Source organism: Somniosus microcephalus, chromosome 2, assembly GCF_052327205.1.
Source record: "Somniosus microcephalus isolate GS21.2 chromosome 2, FLI_Smic_1.0, whole genome shotgun sequence".
In the NCBI taxonomy this organism is placed as follows: domain Eukaryota; kingdom Metazoa; phylum Chordata; class Chondrichthyes; order Squaliformes; family Somniosidae; genus Somniosus; species Somniosus microcephalus.
This window is the reverse complement of record NC_140988.1, coordinates 11577247-11596599: the sequence shown is the minus strand read 5'-3', so window position 1 is coordinate 11596599 and position 19353 is coordinate 11577247. Positions and strand designations below refer to the sequence as shown.

At 42.6% G+C, this 19353-nt stretch overlaps 1 protein-coding gene across 2 annotated transcripts in view; it reads left to right on the top strand.

Moving 5' to 3' along the window:
• Nucleotides 1-19353, top strand: part of LOC147122546 (SWI/SNF-related matrix-associated actin-dependent regulator of chromatin subfamily A containing DEAD/H box 1-like) — a 98747-nt gene that overhangs the window by 61932 nt on the left and 17462 nt on the right. For both annotated transcript variants that reach the window (XR_015080818.1, XM_086006562.1), the window contains exons 9-14: nucleotides 5579-5781; nucleotides 14234-14324; nucleotides 15109-15208; nucleotides 15498-15557; nucleotides 18277-18352; nucleotides 19006-19141. Coding sequence is in view for 1 of the 2 variants with exons in the window: in XM_086006562.1 (XP_085862688.1) it covers nucleotides 5579-5781; nucleotides 14234-14324; nucleotides 15109-15208; nucleotides 15498-15557; nucleotides 18277-18352; nucleotides 19006-19141 (666 nt within the window). In the remaining variant the exon portion in view is untranslated. The remainder of the gene's footprint in view (nucleotides 1-5578; nucleotides 5782-14233; nucleotides 14325-15108; nucleotides 15209-15497; nucleotides 15558-18276; nucleotides 18353-19005; nucleotides 19142-19353) is intronic.

The following is a 19353-nucleotide window of genomic DNA, read 5'->3' as shown; positions in this document are numbered from 1 at the left end:
GTTGGACACTGCTGAGCGAGATTGGGTGGGAATTGGAATTCGAAGTGGTTTCTGTATATTGGAAGATCTATAACTGAATTTCCAAGAAGCCATAGACTATTACAGCACAGGAGGAGGCTATTTGGACCATCGTGCTTGTGCTGGCTCTTTGAAAGAGCTAATTGCAGGAGATTGCGTACGTACTCTGTTCTCTACAAAATGGTAAATTTTAATAAATGTAAATCTAGAAGCTTCCTGGTTTTCTCTGCTGCCAACTGAGAACCTTGATAAAATGGCCACCTATGAATAAGAGCTAATTTAGCCAGTCCTGTGGATGATTGTAATATAATATTGCATTTTTACATCCTATTCCAGCCATCCTCTTGGTATAGGAAAATCAGTGCAGATTATGGACAGCTTTGAGCTGTGACTACATATCCACTGCGACCTCATTTAGCCTTTAGGAAAGTACAGAGACGATCGCTGTGGTTCAAGTGGCTGGTCCCAGTGTTGAAGAAATAGCACAGCTCAATACCCATCATATCCCTCTCTCAATTTCTTTTCTGCAGGTGCTTACCCAACTTTCTTGGATTTACTGATAGTTGGCCTTAACTGCTTCCCTCTGCAGTCTACTGTGTATATTCGCCACCTAGTTAAAATAGTTAAATCTAAACCTTGTTTTCATCCTCTCTACTCTAAGTTTGAGGCTGTGACCTCTTGTTGTAGAATCTTGACTGTTTAAAAATACTGTTCATCTTGTCTAAGCCCTTTAGGATCTTAAATACTTCCATAAGGTCACCATTGAGCCTCCTCCTCTCCAGTGTGAAAATTCCAAGTTTCAGCAGCTTTTTCCTCGTAGCTCAGATGCCTAATGCGAGCTATTAATCTAGTTATCCGCTGCTGCATCATCTTCAGTACCTCGATATCTTTCTCATATACGGTGACCAGAATTGTGCATGGTACTCCAGCGAGGTGCAGGCACTGGTCGTCGGTTCTCCCCTTGAGGTGGTGTACAGCCTCCGATCTTGCCCAGAGTTTCCCATTTCCATCTCTAGCAAGTTAGAATTAGACCAATGGTTCCAATATATACATTTGTAGATAAATACAGCACAGGAGACTGCCATTCGGCCCATTGTGCCTGTGCCAGCTCTTTGAAAGAGCTCTCCAATTAGTTCCACTCCCCCCTGCTCTTTACCCATAGCCCTGCAAATGTTTCCATTTTAAGTATATATAAGAACCAAAGGCGACATGAGGAAAAACTTTTTTATGCAGCGAGTGGTTAGGATCTGGAATGCACTGCTTGAAAGGGTGGTGGGGGCAGATTCAATCGTGGCTTTCAAAAGGGAGCTGGATAAGTACCTGAAGGAAAAAACTTTGCAGATAGACGGAGAAAGGGCGGGGTGCGAGACTGGCTGAAGTGCACTTGCAAAGAGCCGGCACGGGCTCGACAGGCCAAATGGCCTCCTTCTGTGCTGTAGCCATTCTATGATTCGATGTGTGCAATTCCTTTTTGCAAGTTACTATTGAATCTGCTCCCACTACCCTTTCAGGCAGTGCATTCCAGATCATCATCACAAGCTGGAGGACTGCTAACGTATCGTTGTTTAAAAAGGGAGAAAGGGATAGGACCAAGTACTTACAGGCCAGTCAGCCTAACCTTTGTGGTGGACAAATTATTGGAAAAAATTCTGAGGGACAGTATTAATCGTCATTTCGAAAGGCACGGATTAATCAAGGACAGTCAGCATGGATTTGTTATGGGAAGGTCGTGTCTGACTAGATTGAATTTTTTGAAAAAGTAACAAAGAGGGTTGATGGTAGCATGTTTGATGTAGTCTACATGGATTTTAGCAAGGCTTTTGACGACTGATCAGAAAAGTAAAAGCCCATGGGATCCAATGGAAAGTGGCTCAGTGGCAGGAAGCAAAGGGTAATGGTCGACGAGTGCTTTTGTGACTTGAAGGCTGTTTCCAGTGGGGTTTTTCAGGGCTCAGTACCGGGTCCCTTGCTTTTTGTGATTTATATCAATGATTTAGACTTCAATGTAAGGGGCATGATTAAGAAGTTTGCAGCTAATACAAAAATTGGCCGTGTGGTTGATATTGAGGAAGAAAGCTGTAGACTGCAGGCAGATATCAGTGGAGTGGTCAGGTGGGCAGAAAAGTGAATTCCATTTGCCAATGTGGAGTAGTGTGAGGTAATGCATTTGGGGAGGACTAACAAGGCAAGAGAATACACAATACATGGTAGGACACTGTAGAGGAACAGAGGGACCTTAGTGCATGTCCACAGATCCCTGAAGGTAGTGAGACAGGTAGCTAAGATGGTTAAGAAGGTATATGGGATACTTTGCTTTATTAGCTTAGAATATAAGAGCAGGGAGGTTATGCTTGAACTGTATAAAACACTAGTTAGGCCACAGCTAGAGTACTGCGTGCAGTTCTGGTCACCACATTACAGGATGTGATTGCACTAGAGAGGGTACAGAGGAGATTTACAAGGATGTTGCCAGGACTGAAGAATTTTGGCTATGAGGAAAGATTGGATAGGCCTGGGGTTTTCTTTGGAACAAAGGAGGCTGAGGTGAGACTTGAGGTGTATAAAATTATGAGGGGTGTAGACAGAGTGGATAGGAAGGATCTATTTCCTTTAGCAGAGAGGTCAATAACCAGGGGGCAGAGATTTAAAGTAATTGGTAGAAGGATTAGAGGAGAATTGGGAGAAATCTTTTCACCCGGAGGGTGGGGGGGGTCTGGAACTCACTGCCTGAAAGGGTGGTAGAGGCAGAAACCTCAATGCGTTTAAAAAGTACTTGGATATGCACCTGAAGTGCCATAACCTACAAGAAAGACTTGCATTTATATATCGCCTTTCACGACCACTGGATGTCTCAAAGTGCTTTACAGTCAATGAAGTACTTTTGAAGTGGAGTCACTGTTGAAATATGGGCAATGTGGCAGCCAATTTATACACAGCAAGGTCCCACAAACAGCAATGTGATAATGACCGGATAATCTGTTTTTGTTGAGGGATAAATATTGGCCAGGACACCGGGGAGAACTCCCTTGCTCTTCTTCAAAATAGTGCCATGAGATCTTTTCAGTCTACCTGAGAGATCAAACGGGGCCTCGGTTTAACGTCTCATCCGAAAGACGGCACCTCCGACAGTGCAGCACTCCCTCAGCACTGCACTGGAGTGTCAGCCTAGCTTTATGAGCTCAAGTCTCTGGAGTGGGACATGAACCCACAACCTTCTGACTCAGGCGAGTATGCTATCAACTGAGCCTCAGCTGACACTGGTGGCCACGAACCAAGAGCTGGAAAGTGGGATCAGGCACGATAGCTCTTTTTCGGCTGGTATAGACATGATGGGTCAAAGGGCCTCCTTCTGTGCCGTAAATTTCTATGATTCTATGAAGCTCCTTAACTCCTCCCTGGCGTTTTTCCTTCAATCTGTCTCCCCTGGTTACCGACCCTTCGGCCAGTAGAAAGTTTCTCCCTATCTCTCTACATGTAGAGCCCTAGAATTCTATGTGGACCACATTGCCTTGGTCAAAGCAGAAACTTGGAAAAGTCGGAGGGTGGCGGGGAATGATTCTTCACCTTGGCTGGCATCGCAGGCCACGCTACACTGCAGCATGGCACCACAACAATTTCCCATCACTACCACTTGAGGCAGGTGCCCTACGTTACCCCAGCACCTGCCCTCTATATGTAAATGACCCTGATCCCAGGCTGGCAGCGAAGTCACAGGTGGGCAGAAGTCTTTTGCTGCTGAAGATCCTCCACCTTTGCAGCAAAAAAGGAAAATTGTTCCCTATGTTTTTTTCGTTATTTAGCAGCTCTCCTCTTTTCCTCCAGCCCCTTTCCTGGCACAAAAAACAATGGAGTTTGCATTTTATGCATGATTGATTGATTGATTGATTGATTTTCCTTTGTTAATTTGTAAATCAAGTAAGCGGAAAATTGTCAACTAGGCTTGTAAGTGTTTTTGAGGTTTAGTCTGGATTTTGTATAATCCTTAATTACACAATAGGCAAATCTTAACTAAACAAATTATCACGTTCCAATTTGTTCCTGAATTTGTTGGTACTTGTATTCCTGTTATAAATAATTTGTTATTAGCAGCTGTTCTTGTTGCATCTATTTTGTGTTTGTATGCATGTACATACTGGATTACTACTGGAATCCAAATCACATTGAGGATTAGTTGTTGAAATATTGCTGAAGTTAGGAAAGGACGTCTTGTTCCTATGAAATGGCCATCGGGTCAGTCAGAGAGCATGGTAGGAGGATGCTCAAGCGAATGCCTAAAGCACTGTGTAAAGGACCAGAGTTCAGTGCCAGTAAAGTCAATGGCTTCACCAGAAATGTCGAGATCGGGGACCCCCACTGTTGCCTCATACTACAACTATTACTGGCATGAACCGTTCTCCCCATCCACAGATTATTTCGCTATCTCTTTCGCTTCCCATCAGACTCCACTGTGCACTTCCCAGCAGCTTCCTTGCCCAGCACCACCATCTTCAGTAGAAGCCTGCACAAGGCACACCACTGCCAGTTCCTTCCATGAACAGCACCTGTATGTTGCATCTTTCTTTCTTTCTTTCTTTCCAATACCAACAGTAAGCAGCCATGGTGTGGAGATGCCGGAGTTGGACTGGGGTGGACAAATGTAAGAAGTCACACAACACCAGGTTATAGTCCAACAGTTTTATTTGAAATCACAAGCTTTCAGAGCGCTGCTCCTTCGTCAGGTGAAGGAGCAGCGCTCCGAAAGCTTGTGATTTCAAATAAAACTGTTGGACTATAACCTGGTGTTGTGTGACTTCTTACAGTAAGCAGTACATTTTATGCCACCATTGCCAACTACTCAATCATCTTGTATGATAAGGCAGCACATAACAGGGAGAGAATGCCTGCAGAAGGAGAGCCAGCAGAGGTGCATCCTCTCCATTTTTGAGGAGGAGGAGGCGGCCCTCCAAATATTAGAGGAAGGTCCCAGTTTCGGGTTTGCACAACGCTTGTCCTTCCTTCACTCTCCATCCAATCTTTACATCTCGAGAACATTCAGACTACTGCTGTACAGGCCTTGAGATGTAGTATCACCTCCTCCTTGGACAGATTAACAGCAGACAGGGCCTCGGTTTAACATCTCATCCAAAAGACAGCACCTTCAACGGTGCAGCACTCCCTCAGTATTGCACTGGAGTGTCAGCCTAGATTATGTGCTCAAGTCTCTGGAGTGGGACTTGAACCCACAGCCTTCTCATTCGGAGTCAAGTGTGCTATCGACTGAGCCACAGGTGACATGTTATGATAAATGCATGCTAGACACTAGAACATGCTTTACTTAAGTTGGGGGCTAAGGTGTATTGTTGATGAGTACAAAGACTTGCAACCAGCCATGTTCTGTGGTGCTTAATGCTTATACTTGTGACAGAAGTGGGGGAAATGATTTGTTCCTGATGTTTTTACATCTTTCGTCTTAAATACAAAATTCACCAATCAAGGAAATGTTTCCTTCAATACATTAGCAGAATATTTAGAAGTACTAACTGCATTCTGGGTAATAATTGGAGGTTTTTTTTTCTTTCAGTTTAAAAAGATTAATCGGTCACATGGTTTGGCTGAAGATTTGATATGGAACTGCAAAATAGTAATCAAGGAGCGGGAAGTGGTACTTAAGCTCATGAACAGATGTGCAGAAATCTCCCAAAGACTAGAAAAGCAAGTGACAGAAATAACAGAAGATGGTGGCAGTCACAGGACCATTGAACAGCCAGCCATTCTCAGCAAAAGGTAGGTTTTCCCCCTCAAAACCTGTATGCTTTGAATACATGCAACATTTTGTTAGTACAATCTGATGTGATGCATTTTGGCAGAAGGAACCGGGGAGAGGCAATATACACTTAATGGCACAGTTTTAAAGAGTGTGCCGGGAACAGAGGGACCTGGGCGTCAATGTGCATAGGTCCCTGACGGTGGCAGGACATACTGAGAGAGTGGTTAGCAAAGCATATGGGATCTTGGGCTTCATAAATAGAGGTATTGAGTACAAATGAAGTACAAAGACTGTTTAAAATTAATATTGTTTAAAAGTAATATTGTATGTACCCAACAAATGTCAAATCGATTGACACCTACAGAATGTTTGAAAATGTACCTTTTTGCTATGTAAGCTTTGGCAATATGGTTCTCTGTAAACTTTCATGCCAATAAAGCATTTGAATTGAATTGAATTGAATTGAGTACAAAAGTAGAGAAGTTATGCTGAACCTTTATAAAGCGCTGGTTAGGCCACAGCTGGAGTATTGCGTCATACACAACGGGGTAGGACATTTAGGACTAAGATGAGGAGAAATGTCTTCACTCCGAGGGTGGTGAACCTGTGGAATTCTCTAGCCCAGAAGGCTGTGGAGGCCAAGTCACTGAATATATTTAAGAAGGAGATAGATGGATTTCTAGACACAAGGCATCCAGGGGTATGGGGAGAGAGCGGGAATATGGTATTGAGACAGAGGATCAGCCATGATATTGAATGGCGGAGCAGGCTCGAAGGGCCGAATGGCCTACTCCTGCTCCTATGTTTCTATATAAAAATGTTGTTGAAAAAAGACCCATAAAGACAAGAAGGTCAAAGGTTTAATTCCAGTGCCGAGTTAGCTGACGTCAGCAGCATGTGTACAACAACTTGCATTTACATCGTACCTTGCACACAGAAAAACATCCCGAGGCTGCTTTGCTGCGATGTAATCAAAACTAAATGGATCTGAGCCAAAGCAAGAGACACCAGATGGGTTGACCAAAAGTTTGGCCAAAAAGGTGTGGTTTAAGCAGAGTCTTAAAAAGTGGGAGGAGGTGGAAAAGTGGGAAGACTAGGCAAAGAATTCCAGAGCATGGGGTCTAAACAACTGAATAAACAGCCGTTAATGGCGGGGCAAAGGGGAAATGCAGAAAAGGCCAGAGTCAGAGAAATAGAAAGCTCAGGGTGGAGTTACAGGGCCAGAGAAGGTTAGAGGTAGGGAGGGGCGAGGCCACAAAGGGATTTAAACACGAGGCGTTGGGAGACTGGGAGCCAGTGTAGGCCAGGAGTGACCGGTGAGCGTGGCTTTGTGCAGGATAGGATACTGGCAGCAGAGTTTCAGATGAACTGAAGATTGCAGAGGGTGGTGGACAGGAGACCAGCCAGAGAGTGTTGTAATAGCAGAGTCTGGAGGGGACAATGGCAAGGGTGAGAGTTTCAGCAGCAGATGGGCCGAGGTAGGCAGGTGATGTTATAAGAGGTAGGAGTTTGTGACTGAGAGGATATGGAGTCTAGATGCTCAGCTCGGGGTCGAATAGGATGCCGAGGTTGTAGACAGTTTGGTTCAGCCCGAGACAGACAGTGGCCATGGCGGGGTATGAAACTGAAGGTATGAGTTTGTGGAGGGGGCCAAAGATGATGGCTTTGATCTTCCTAATGACCGGTAGATTTTTGTTGGGTAAGAGTAGGGAGGGACATGGAGCCGAGGGCCAGCATGTAGACGAGGAAGAACCAAGGATATATTCTTGGGGAACTCCGGAGATAAGGAGTGAAGAGAAGTCATTGTTGGAGATGCTCTGACTACAATTGGACAGTTAATAGGGGCACGGAGACCAAATGTAACATTCCTGGGCTACGGAGAAAGGTTGGGGGGGGGGGGGAGAAATCACCAAGGGTTCCTACTCCTCACTGCTATTTGACTTCCCTCATCTGTAATTATCTTGTGAAATCCTGAAGTGTTGGCAGATTCTGGGAAGCCAGTGGAAAGGTCCATTTCTTGAACCCCATCGCCTGGCAGAAAGTCCACCCCCAACTGGGTTCTCGGCCATTTGTGATGCGGGACTGGAGGGAGACAGTGGGAGCTTACCTCTGCAGGAGTCAAAGCTTCAGGAGAGTAGTGGGGAGAAAAATCAATAATTCTCCACTCTTCAAAAATGAAATAATTAGTACTGAACCTAACTTTCACTGATTTAGGATTCAGTGCATCCCAATACAGTGACTTACAGATGCTGTATTTCACAGTGAATAAATCACTGCAGTTTTTCACTTAGACCCTGCATCTGAACAGAATCACTAACCTCCTGTATTGTAAATGAGAAGCATCTGTACCGCCAGTTGCACCAACGCACACCATCAGGCACAAGGCCTTGTAATTTAATACCAACCAATATCGACAAGTTGCCCAGCCGTGGTTTGCATCAACCAAACCTATTCCAAGCTCCAGGGTACGGGCACTTATTATACCCAAGGTCATAGTGACTACAATATGTCACTAAAATAAGGAGTATACAAGTCCCCACATAAGGAGATAATAGGAAAGCTTGGTCAGAGGTAGGTTTTAAGGAGCATCTTAAAAAGGAGGAAAGCGAGGTAGAGGCAGAGAGATTTACAAAGGGAATTCCAGAGCTTTTAGGGCCTAGACAGCAGAAGACACGGAGAAAGAGGAAAGAAAAAGGAAGACTTGCATTTCTACAGCGCTTTTCACAACCACTGGCCGTCCCAACCTTACAGCCATGAAGTGGAGTCGAAGGGCAGAATGGCCTACTCCTGCTTCTATGTTTCTGTGTTTTTCTATGGTCACTACACTTTAGGAAGGATGTGAAGGCCCTTGAGAGGGTGCAGAGGAGATTTACCAGAATGGTTCCAGGGATGGGGGATCTTAGCTACAAGGGCAGGTTGGAGAAGCTGGATTTGTTTTCATTAGAGCAAAGGAGGTTGAGGGGTGATTTGGTAGAGGTGTACAAGATTATGACGGGTTTGGATAGGCTAGATGGGGAAAGGCTGTTCCCACTAGTTGATGGTACAAGGACTAGGGGACACAGATTTAAGGTTTTGGGCAAGAGTTACAGGGGGGATGTGAGGAAAAACTTTTTTACGCAGCGAGGGGCGATGGCCTGGAACTCGCTGCCGACGGAAGTGGTGGAAACAGAGACACTCGATGTTTTCAAGGGGAGACTGGAGAGGCACTTGAGGGAAATAAACTTGCGGGGCTACGGGGATAGAGCGGGGGAATGGGACTGACTGGATTGCTCTACAGAGAGCCGGCACAGACTCGATGGGCCGAATGGCCTCCTTCTGTGCTGTTATGACTGACTCTATAACCTGCTAAAAAGCCATTTAAATGCACAGTAGAATCCTGTACAAAGAACATTAAGGGTGAAGTAGATTTTATTCAAGTTATAAAATGATCAACAAATATCTGCCTATTAGCACTAATCATTTGTTAAGTCTCTTCACTCTCGCACCACCTTTGCTTTATTTAGTAGTGTCGGATGTTTTAGGATGTAGATTCCTAGAGTGGGCAGAAATATATATAGAGATCTGTAAAACATACTGCGAAGAATGTGGATAAGTATCAGCAAGAACTTGGGCTGTTTGAGATGCACCCTACAAACTTCAAATGAATTAGATGTGAGGCATTGATATTTTTAGGAGCTACACTTAAACTGGTATATTGATAATAATGATATAGTATTAAATAGCATGATTTACCATTTTAAAAAAATAGTAAATCATGTACCAGGAAATTGTTGGTGTCAATCTGGGTTAGGTAATGGAGGAAATTGCCTTTTAAAAGTGCATTATCAGTATTTATGTGAAGATTATAGAGGACATAATGGATGAACAACGTAGTTTTAGAAGAACAAGATCACACTTTATGAAATATTTTGGGGCAATAATTTTGTGAATGAAAGATATCTACTGCTTATAATATACTAGAACTCAAAAAACATTTGATAACTCGGTTACGCATGGAATTAACAGCAAATTAGTGAGCTGGTTCACAAATAGATGGTCATAAATGCAAAGGGTTTAATGCTGGAGTCAGTGAGTAGTGGAGTTCTGCAGGGGTCTGTTTTGGTTCCCTGTGTGTACGCTAAATAATATCAATGGGGATATTCTAGCCTGTTTGGTGAGGAATATAAGCTGCAAAGAAAGACATCTAAATAGATTTAAGTGTGTGCGCTGAAGAATGACAAATGAAATGTGATTTAGATATGTATGGTAGTACATATTGGTGTAGGAAATCTGAAAGTGTGTACACATTGAATGGATGTTAAAAGGAGAAAGATTTGGGTTTAATCCTCAACCATGCACTGAAACTATCCAGTTGTTGTAAGTTATTCATACAAAGTATTGGAATGCACCTTTAAAGGCATTTGATTTTAAGCCAAAACATTGGGATCCACTTAAAATCTCTGAATGTGAAGCCCTACCCTGAAAAGGACACTGCATTAGAGAGGATGTGGAGAAAGAATGACAAGGATGAGGACTTAAAACTGTTATGAGGAAATGCTCACAGGATTTAACTACTTTTATTGGAGGAAAAAATTGATGAGACAAAATCCAGGTCTTGAAATGTTTTTCGGCACAAATAATGTAGATCTACTTGTTATTTCCAAGATTATAATTGCAGAACTAGAACACGAGGGGAAAAAATCAGAGACCAGAGATTAGAAAGAAATTCCCCGAAGCGATGTAAATTTGTGGCGTAAACCCCATTAAATCCAGTAGGGCAGGAGAGAGCAAGGATAAGCATTAACAGCTGATCACGGGTTATTCGTTTGAAACAAGTTTTCTTTTGGCATTTTAATCATCAGAATTAACTAGATGTGTAAAAACCATTTTAGGTTTGTGTTATCCTATAATAAGAACTTGCATTTCCATAGTGCTTTTCATGATCTCGGCACATCCCGAACACTCCACAGCCAATGAAGTACTTTTTGAAGTGCAGTCACTGATATGATGCAGTGTAGGGAAACACAGCAACCAATTTGCTCACAGCAAGGTCCCATAGACTGCAATGAGATTAATATTTTGCTGATGGTTGATGGATAAATGTTGGCCAGGACACCAGATGAACTCCCCTGCTATTTTTCGTTTAGTGCCATAGGATCTTTTGCATTCGATGACACCTGAAAGATGGCACCTCCGACAGTGCAGCATTTCCTCAATACTACACTGAAATGTCAGCCGAGATTATGTGCTCGAGTCTTTGAAAGGGAGCTAGAACCCACAACTTTCTGACTCAAAGATGCGAGTGCTACCACTGACCAAGCAGACCCCTTGCTGTCTACCTACTGAGCTTTGAATGCTTTTCTGAGCCAAGGGTTTATTGTCCGATGACGAGTGCATATACCCCTGCTCGTGCCAGCCTGATCTTTAAGCAAACAATGAGTGAGAAAACCTGTAAAAGGATGATTTTGTTGGGTTTAGTTTGCACTAATGAAAAGCTTATCTGTTTGCTACTTTTAACGGTACCTTTCTGTTCTGCTCATTGTTCAATCAGCTATTTTTTTAATCACTGCAGAATTCACTGGCAGTGCAGGGGCCTGATGGATTCTTTAGTGTGTTCATAGTTTATCTTGTGTATGGTACTGTGCCACACTTCTGTTCTGCCCTTTATCTGTCGAGAATACAGCTGCCCCTGGCAGTTCCTCACCTACCCCACTGTAAACCCCATATAAAGTTTATCTTAACTCTCAAAATCACAAACTTACCATAAACTTGACTCCAGCGATTTCCCCCCTGGCCCACTCGTAGAGTATGACCTATTGCACCAGCTCCCTAATGTCCCATACAGTGTCTAACATACTGCTCAACCCGATGGACACAAAACTTACCCTTTTTAAAACAATAAGCCAATGCCTCAGTAAATCAAAACAATATTGGTGGACTTTGTGCTCTTGAAAGTCTAATATCAGAGATTAAATAACACTGGATAAAACAGATCTTAATGTATGAGGCAGCAAACTTTCCCATCCTGTTCTGTTGAGCTGTAATCCAAGAGCTCCCTCTGGTGGTTGCATGTGTACTTTTTGAATTAGCCACCAACATACAGGTAGACTACCCTTTATCCGAACTTCCGAAAACCGAAACCCTCTAAAAACCGAAGGTTTTTTCGTTCAGCGTAAGTCGTGCGCATGACAAGACCAGAGTGGCGCACTACTTACGCTGAGCAGGGCAGAGTAAGCCGTACGCACGACGCCGACCCCCACTGCCGACCCCGACCCCCACTGCCGACCCCGACCCCCACTGCCGACCCCGACCGCCGACCCCGACCCCCACCGCCGACCCAGACCCCCGCCGACCCCCACCCCCGACCCCCACCCTTTCGGATAAGGGATAGCCTTTATCCGCACTTCCGAAAACAGAAAACCTCTGAAAACCGAAAGTGTTTTCGTTCAGCGTAAGTCGTGCGCACGACCCCGACCCCCCCCGCCGACCCCCACCCCCGACAAATTTCCCAGTCTTATAAAATACCTTCCGAAATCCGAAATTTTCCGAAAACCGAAACACAGCTGGTCCCGAGGTTTTCGGATAAAGGGTAGTGTGCCTGTACTGTATATAGCAAAACATGAACAATGTTGTCTCTAAGCTGCGCGGCCGCGCAGTAATGGGAAAGGTCTCGTGCAGGCTGCTCACCGGCTTACCCAGTGTAGATACCACACATGCACAGAAATTTAAAGGGATCGCGCACTAAAAGAAACAGGCCGTGCAGAACAAAGCGCAGCTTACAGGGAACATTCAACACGAACACTGTTTTTTGACAATTGAGCTATGTTCTATTATTCTGGTTTTATTTCAAAACAATGTATCATGGTAATATTTTGGGCAGGAATAAACATTAGCCCATCTCCTCTACCCTTCCAAATCGCCCATCATTTCCTTACTCAGTGTTAGAAAACGATTAGTTCTAGAATCAAATTTATCCAGCCCTTTTTTCTAAAATCTTCTGTGGCTTTCTGTTCCATCATCCTTCCTTATGAACTGTTAAACAATTCTATCACTTCTTACTAGAAAATAATGTTACCCAAGTTTCCCTATTTTCTTTTGACACCCTTGCTTTTAATTTTTCTTCACTGTCCTCAAATCTTCTTCCTGACAGAAGTACTTTCCTGGATCCAAATTCTCCATACCCAGGAAAATCAAGACTTCTGTCAAACCATGCTTCCACCTTCCAATCCACCTCCTCTTTAGACGGTCAAGTCCAATAATTCTACATGTTTTGTTAATTGGAAACCTAAATAAAGATCAGATATAACTTCAATCCATCTCAACTGTATTTCCATTTAATATGTAATTTCTTTTTTTTGCCTAAACTCATTGCTTTGCATGTATCAGTGTTGAACTCCATTTGGTATCTCTATCTACTGACCTGTCTGTCCAGATCCCTTTGGATTAACTCGTGTTGGTTGGCATCATTGGCCACTGCACTCAGTTTGATGTAATCTGCAAATTGAGACAATATTCCACCCTTTCAGTCTTTTGTTCCCTAAATCAAACTTTTTTGTTCATAGATGATGTAAAAATGAATTGCTGAAATAAGGGTCCCAATTGAGATCTTTATTCTTGAATTATTCAGATCAGAACTCCTTTCCTGTACCATTAATAGACAAACAGAGCTACTGTTACATTTTCATGCTGTTGGTTCCTTAGGTTATTTCTCAAACCTCAAGGGATCACTAATATAGATGCAGAATAACTACTTTATTCAACCAAGTGGTTTTTAAAAAATCACTATGACCTGTAATCTACAGTCGATCATGCTTTCCTCCTTCAGCACCTTTTCCCCTGTCCGCCTCAGTGGGCCTGCCCACACCTGGTTCGACTCTTGCCTATCCATTCGAAATGAGAACATCTCTTGCAATAGCTTCCCTTTGCGCACCTGCACCGTCACTTCAGAAGACCCTCAAGGATCCATCCTTGGTCCTCCACCTCTTCCTCCTTTAATATGCTGCCCCATGGTAACAGCACCCAGAGACGTGGGATCAGCTTCCACATGTATGCTGATGACCCCCAGCTCTACCTCTCTGCAATCAGATAGCTTGTCTGACATCCAGTCTTGAATGAGCTGCAATTTCCTCCACCTAAACATTGGGTAGACCAAAGGCACTGTCTTCAACCTCTGCCAGAATCTCAATGCACTAGCCATTGACTCCATCTCCCTCCCTGAGCACTAATTTTTTTTTCTTTAAGATTTTGTAACAAAATGTGATGTCTACATGTGCTAATATATTTTTAATACATGCATGTTTATATACTAACAGATCTCCCATAGCGTTGTTCATGGATACAGTTTTATAACAGAGTGTTGTCAAAAATGGTGCGACAGCGAAAACATTACAGAAAGCAAGTCTAATGCTTGGAGGAAGTGTATGCTATATGCAAGAGTATTTTTCTAAGTGTGTGTGTCTTATCTGCTTATTGCTATGTTGTGCTCTACAGCTTGGAGCTTAAACCATATCAACTAGTTGGATTAAATTGGTTGGTCTTGCTGAATAAACATCGGGTGAATGGTATATTAGCAGATGAAATGGTAAGTACAAAAGATTTCTTGTAGTATTGTGCCAGTTCAATCATTTCAGTTACCACTACATTGTTAATCCTAGTTGATGATTCATCCTCGGACACATTACATGACACACAAATCAGCAGTTCTTTAGGCCTTTATTTTCCCTCTGTCCAATTTGTTTGCAAGTTAACCATGATATCTATCCTTACCTGGGTGATTTTGAGAGCCACCCCTACTGTGAATTGAGAAGAAGAAAAAAAGGAGGGGCACGAGAGATGCCTCCTATATTACCGTATGTTACTCAACTCATAGTCTGTTATTCAACAGCTCTATGACTTGTCAAAACTCATAGTTCCCATTTGTACAATAGTCTTCAAAAGAAAAAGTGGGATAAGTAACTGGATTCAAACTTGGCCCTATAGATGGGAATGGAACTGCTAAACCTTAATTCACCCTGCATTATGTTCCGAATTTACAGAATTTTTTTTTGCCCCTCCTTGTCTGCTTTGTAAAGCTTTTTATACTTGAAGACTGCAAAAGAATATTCTGTTCTCGAAGGATTACAGCTAAAGCATGTGGCTTTGATTCTTTTCTCTCCCTGTATTACTGAGATGTTTGAAATGGAAGTCTGTATTGTTTTCAGAGAGTTAGTAATAGCTTCACCCTGAGGATGTTTTTCCACACAGTAAATATTGATGTACTCAATTTCAACGATTCGCATACAAAGTAGTCCAAGGGGCCAACATCTTTTTTTATGAGGAAGTAGTTCCTTCATGTTTCAATAATGGAATGTCTTATTTGTTTGCAGGGCTTGGGGAAAACTGTACAGGCTATATCATTCCTCGCCTACCTTTACCAGGAAGGAGATAAAGGACCACATCTTATCATTGTACCCGCCTCTACCCTAGGTAACATTAAAACCCAAAATGCTAAATTATGTGGCCACCTATCAAAAAAAAAAAGTAATTTGTCTTTTGTGCTATGCAGCGGTTTTGTCGGGTTCCCCCCACTCCCCCACTGATCTCTGTATTTTAAGTTTAGTGAGACTTGGACAAATATTGTGACTTACTAAAGAAATTCACTATCTTTTTAGTATGAGATGCTGTTCATAAAACCTAGAGCAGGTATGTGTGATTCGATTATAGTTTAAATAAACATGTTCATACACTAAGCATTTTTCATTTAACTTTTCCTCAGATAACTGGATCCGGGAACTTAAACAGTGGTGCCCTGAGCTCAAAGTCCTTCTGTATTATGGTAAGATTTGTGTGCTATAAAAGCCCTAATAGAGTGGACTAATATGACAGGATTGGGCGGCAAAGCTTTTGTTTGTATATATTTTTAATTGCAATCTTACCCTGATTTTATTGAAGCATCTTCTAAATAAAGTACCATAAATCTGGTACCACAATCTCTCCTTCCAATCCCATAATTTAAAGTATTTACTTTTACTTTTTAAACCAAATAACCTCTCTTTGTATATAGACACAGGATAGTTGCTTTGTTGCCTGATGTGTCTTACTGCAATAAGTAATCTTCCTAATATGCAACATTTTCAGCAGCACATTGACATATTCAGAAGAATCTGAATGAGGTATGCGGAAAACTGTTGCAGTTTGCTACTGAACTGTGTAAGCATCAAACGGAAGAAAACAGCAAAACTTAGCAAGGAAGAACGAGTGGTGCTAGGAGAAGCCCTACAATTCATAGGACATAAAAATTAGCCAAGAAAATGCTGAATATTGCAGTATATTGTGTGTAGTAATCATCAACTGTCGAGGGGAAAGGAAAACCGCCTACTTTCAAACCAATTACGTACCAAAGTAAAATAGATACTTCTGTACGCTCCCATTGATGGACAGAAAATAATGCATCTGCCTCTTGAGACTTTATGTACTTTTACAATTAATGCCCCTGCTGCATTAGCTTATTTTTTAAATGAGAAGCTCTATTTTACACATCGGGCCAGATTTTGCTGGAGTGGGGCAAAATTTAAGTTTGTTCATGATATTTCAGGTTTGCCTTATCCCCGTGTGAGAGCCCCAATTTTTGTTTTGCTCTCTAACATTTTTTAAAAATCAGGATAAAAGCAGCTTCTCTTTTCCTGCATCCCTGTCTGTGAGAATTCTGCAATGTGATTGGCTGCTTCGACAGCTTGTTGACGTCACAGCAGGTTACGAGGGATTCCCAACTATATTCCACTTGTAGGTCGAAAAAGGCAAACTTCTCGCTACAGAGATCGCAAGATCTCTGTAGGCAGCTTTCTTTGGTGCCAGTGGAGAACGCCTTTGCTTCACCGCTGACCGCAAATTGTGTTGTCTCCGTTTCTCTGTCCAATAAGTTGGCCTCAAGGTCTTAACATTGGAGCACGTACATTATTGTTCAGGGTGACACTCGTATTTAGAAATAACAAGTGCTGTTTGAGATAAGACTATATTTCTAACTACAAGTTTTGCTTCTGGTATACATCTATAATGTCCCACCTCGCAAGCTTTGGGCTAGATTTTCGTGGAGCTGTCAGGCGGGGTTTCAGGCGTGTGGGGGGAAATCCCGAATTTGGGGGTCCCGACACCATCCCGCCCAAAACCCCACCCCACATAAGTTTCAGGGGCGGCGGGTACCCGCCCCGCACTGGGACCCGCTGAAACCAGGCGGGAAGGGATTAGTGCCAATTAACTGCCTGTTAACAGGTAGTTAACAGGCAGTTTTTAGCCTAATCCCTATTTTGAGGGGTTTCGTGTGGGTTTCCCGATGGCTCCAAACCACGCCAGGTTAGAGCAGGCGGGCCGTCTGGTTGAAGGAGTTGGAGGGGTCGCGATGTCGGTGCTTAGGGGAGTGATGGGTGCATGAGTGTAAAGGTAAGTGTGTTTGGTGTGTCTAAAGTGTGTAAAGAACTTTTACTTACCTGTACTTATCTTAACAGCCTTTCTTCCTGTAGGCGTCGGGAGCCCATCACTCAGCCGGCACTTAAAGCTGAACGGCTGCGATCTGTGAAAAGTGACAGCCTTCAGCTTTGAGTGCCGGTGAGAGTTCTAACTGAGTCTGTGCAGAAGGAATCATGTCAGAACTCAGACTGTCAGTGTTTCACAGCTTCAAACAGCTTTAAGACACTGATATTTCATCTGTCAAGAACGCTTGACAGATGAAATTGCAGTCTGTGACGTCACCTGTTGCCGGGTGGCCCTTAATTGGCCTGCTGAGCCCGCTGGGTGGGCTCAACAAGGTCAATCAAGGGAAAATCGCGCGGATTGGCCGGATGTCGGAGTAGGCGGGTCAAAAACACGAAAGGGGAAGTCCCGCCGCCTTCCCGACAGGTTCGGGAAAATCTACCCCTTTGTATTTCTGTCTCGTGTGTGAACGAGGAATGCATCACGAAATTGTAGTTTTCACCCCTGCTGTGAAAGTAGAATACCAAGGTTGGACTGCAACAACTCGCATCATTCAATTGGTTAATCAGCAAATGGTGTTGGGCAACTTTTCACATGGGGAAAGTCAATTAAAAGTACATAAGGAATTTCAAGATTATAAATGTCGACACACAAAATCACGACCACAGGAAATAAAGTTTTGGAACAAGAAGTGCATGCATACAAGAGTTTCAAATTAATATAGATAAATAACTGGTAACAGGTTTTGGGAGGGAGGTGAGAAAAATAAATATAAATATTTCCATCTTAAGCAAATACTGGAAACTAGACATTAATTTTATTAGATCCTGTTTTTGTCGCACAATTAACCAATACGTGGCAAGAATAAACCCCAGTTTATTTTGATTACATTTTTGGAACATAATCAGCCAGTTTATTACCCTTTTCATAAATGAGACGTAAGTTGGTATACTTGCTTCAAAATAGAACGAGATGTATATTAGATGCACATACAGCACTAAATCACTGGCTTAATGACAAAGCTTAGCTGTTTGACTTTATCAATTAAAATATTTATTAACTATGGATTTGATGCTCTTGGTGTTTAGGATCTTTAGAAGACCGGAGGGTTCTCAGATCTGAAATTCTTCACAAGTTTGTGGACTTCAGTGTATTAGTAACTACGTAAGTTATGACATTCCTAATGCACACGCATATGCAGCTGGAATTGTTACGTAATGGGGAAGACCTACCACCTCCATATCTGTACATGTGGGCATTGAAGTTTGTTTCAATACAAGTGTCTGTATAGAAATATGGAACGAGGACTTGCTCTGTTGAAAGATGAAACAAAGGTGCACAATGTCAAGTGTTTTGCTGCTGTACTTACTCTGCGCCACGAGAGGGAGTACAAACTCAATCTGGGATTGCCAGTGACCAAAGGTGGTACAAACATTGAGTTAGTGCTCCCTCTAGTAGTGAGCTTGAGGTCTTACAGCAGTAGGATACTGAGCATTCAATGCCGATTTTACAAAGCAGCTCTGATGACCCAGGTTTTGATTTGATTTCTGTATACACATTGCTTCGCAACCATCCCAAATACATTGTCTGCAGCAGAAAATCTACTGGATTGCCATGTTTATGTGAAGTTCTATAATCCCAATTTTGTCCTCAGTGTGTTAAACATTGGCAATATAGGGGGAAGAAATAAAGGAACAAACTTTAAAATGAAAATCATTTTGAAAGTAATTTTTCAATGCAAAATGTCACTTAAATATTTTGTCACTTTGCATCAATTTACTGATTGTACTCAATCAGTTTGTTGCTTCAATCAACAGGTATAGCTGCGCAATCAGTAATGCAGATGACCGTAGTCTTTTTCGACGTTTGAAACTCCATTATGCAGTTTTTGATGAAGGACACATGCTGAAGAATATGAGTTCCGTTCGCTATCAGCATCTTATGACATTTAATGTAAGCTTTGAAACATTTAATGTGGCAGTTGTTAGTCCAGTATAATACCATACATCATATCCATTTGCTCGTTACTGTGTAGTTTTTTTGAATTAGTGACCGTTCTATACTGTTTGCTAGTAATCCCAAGCATCTACTGCTTTAGAATCATTTTTGTTCCTTGTAATCTTCTTTAATTTTGTGGGTGTACTTGCCAAAGGACTGAATAAAAA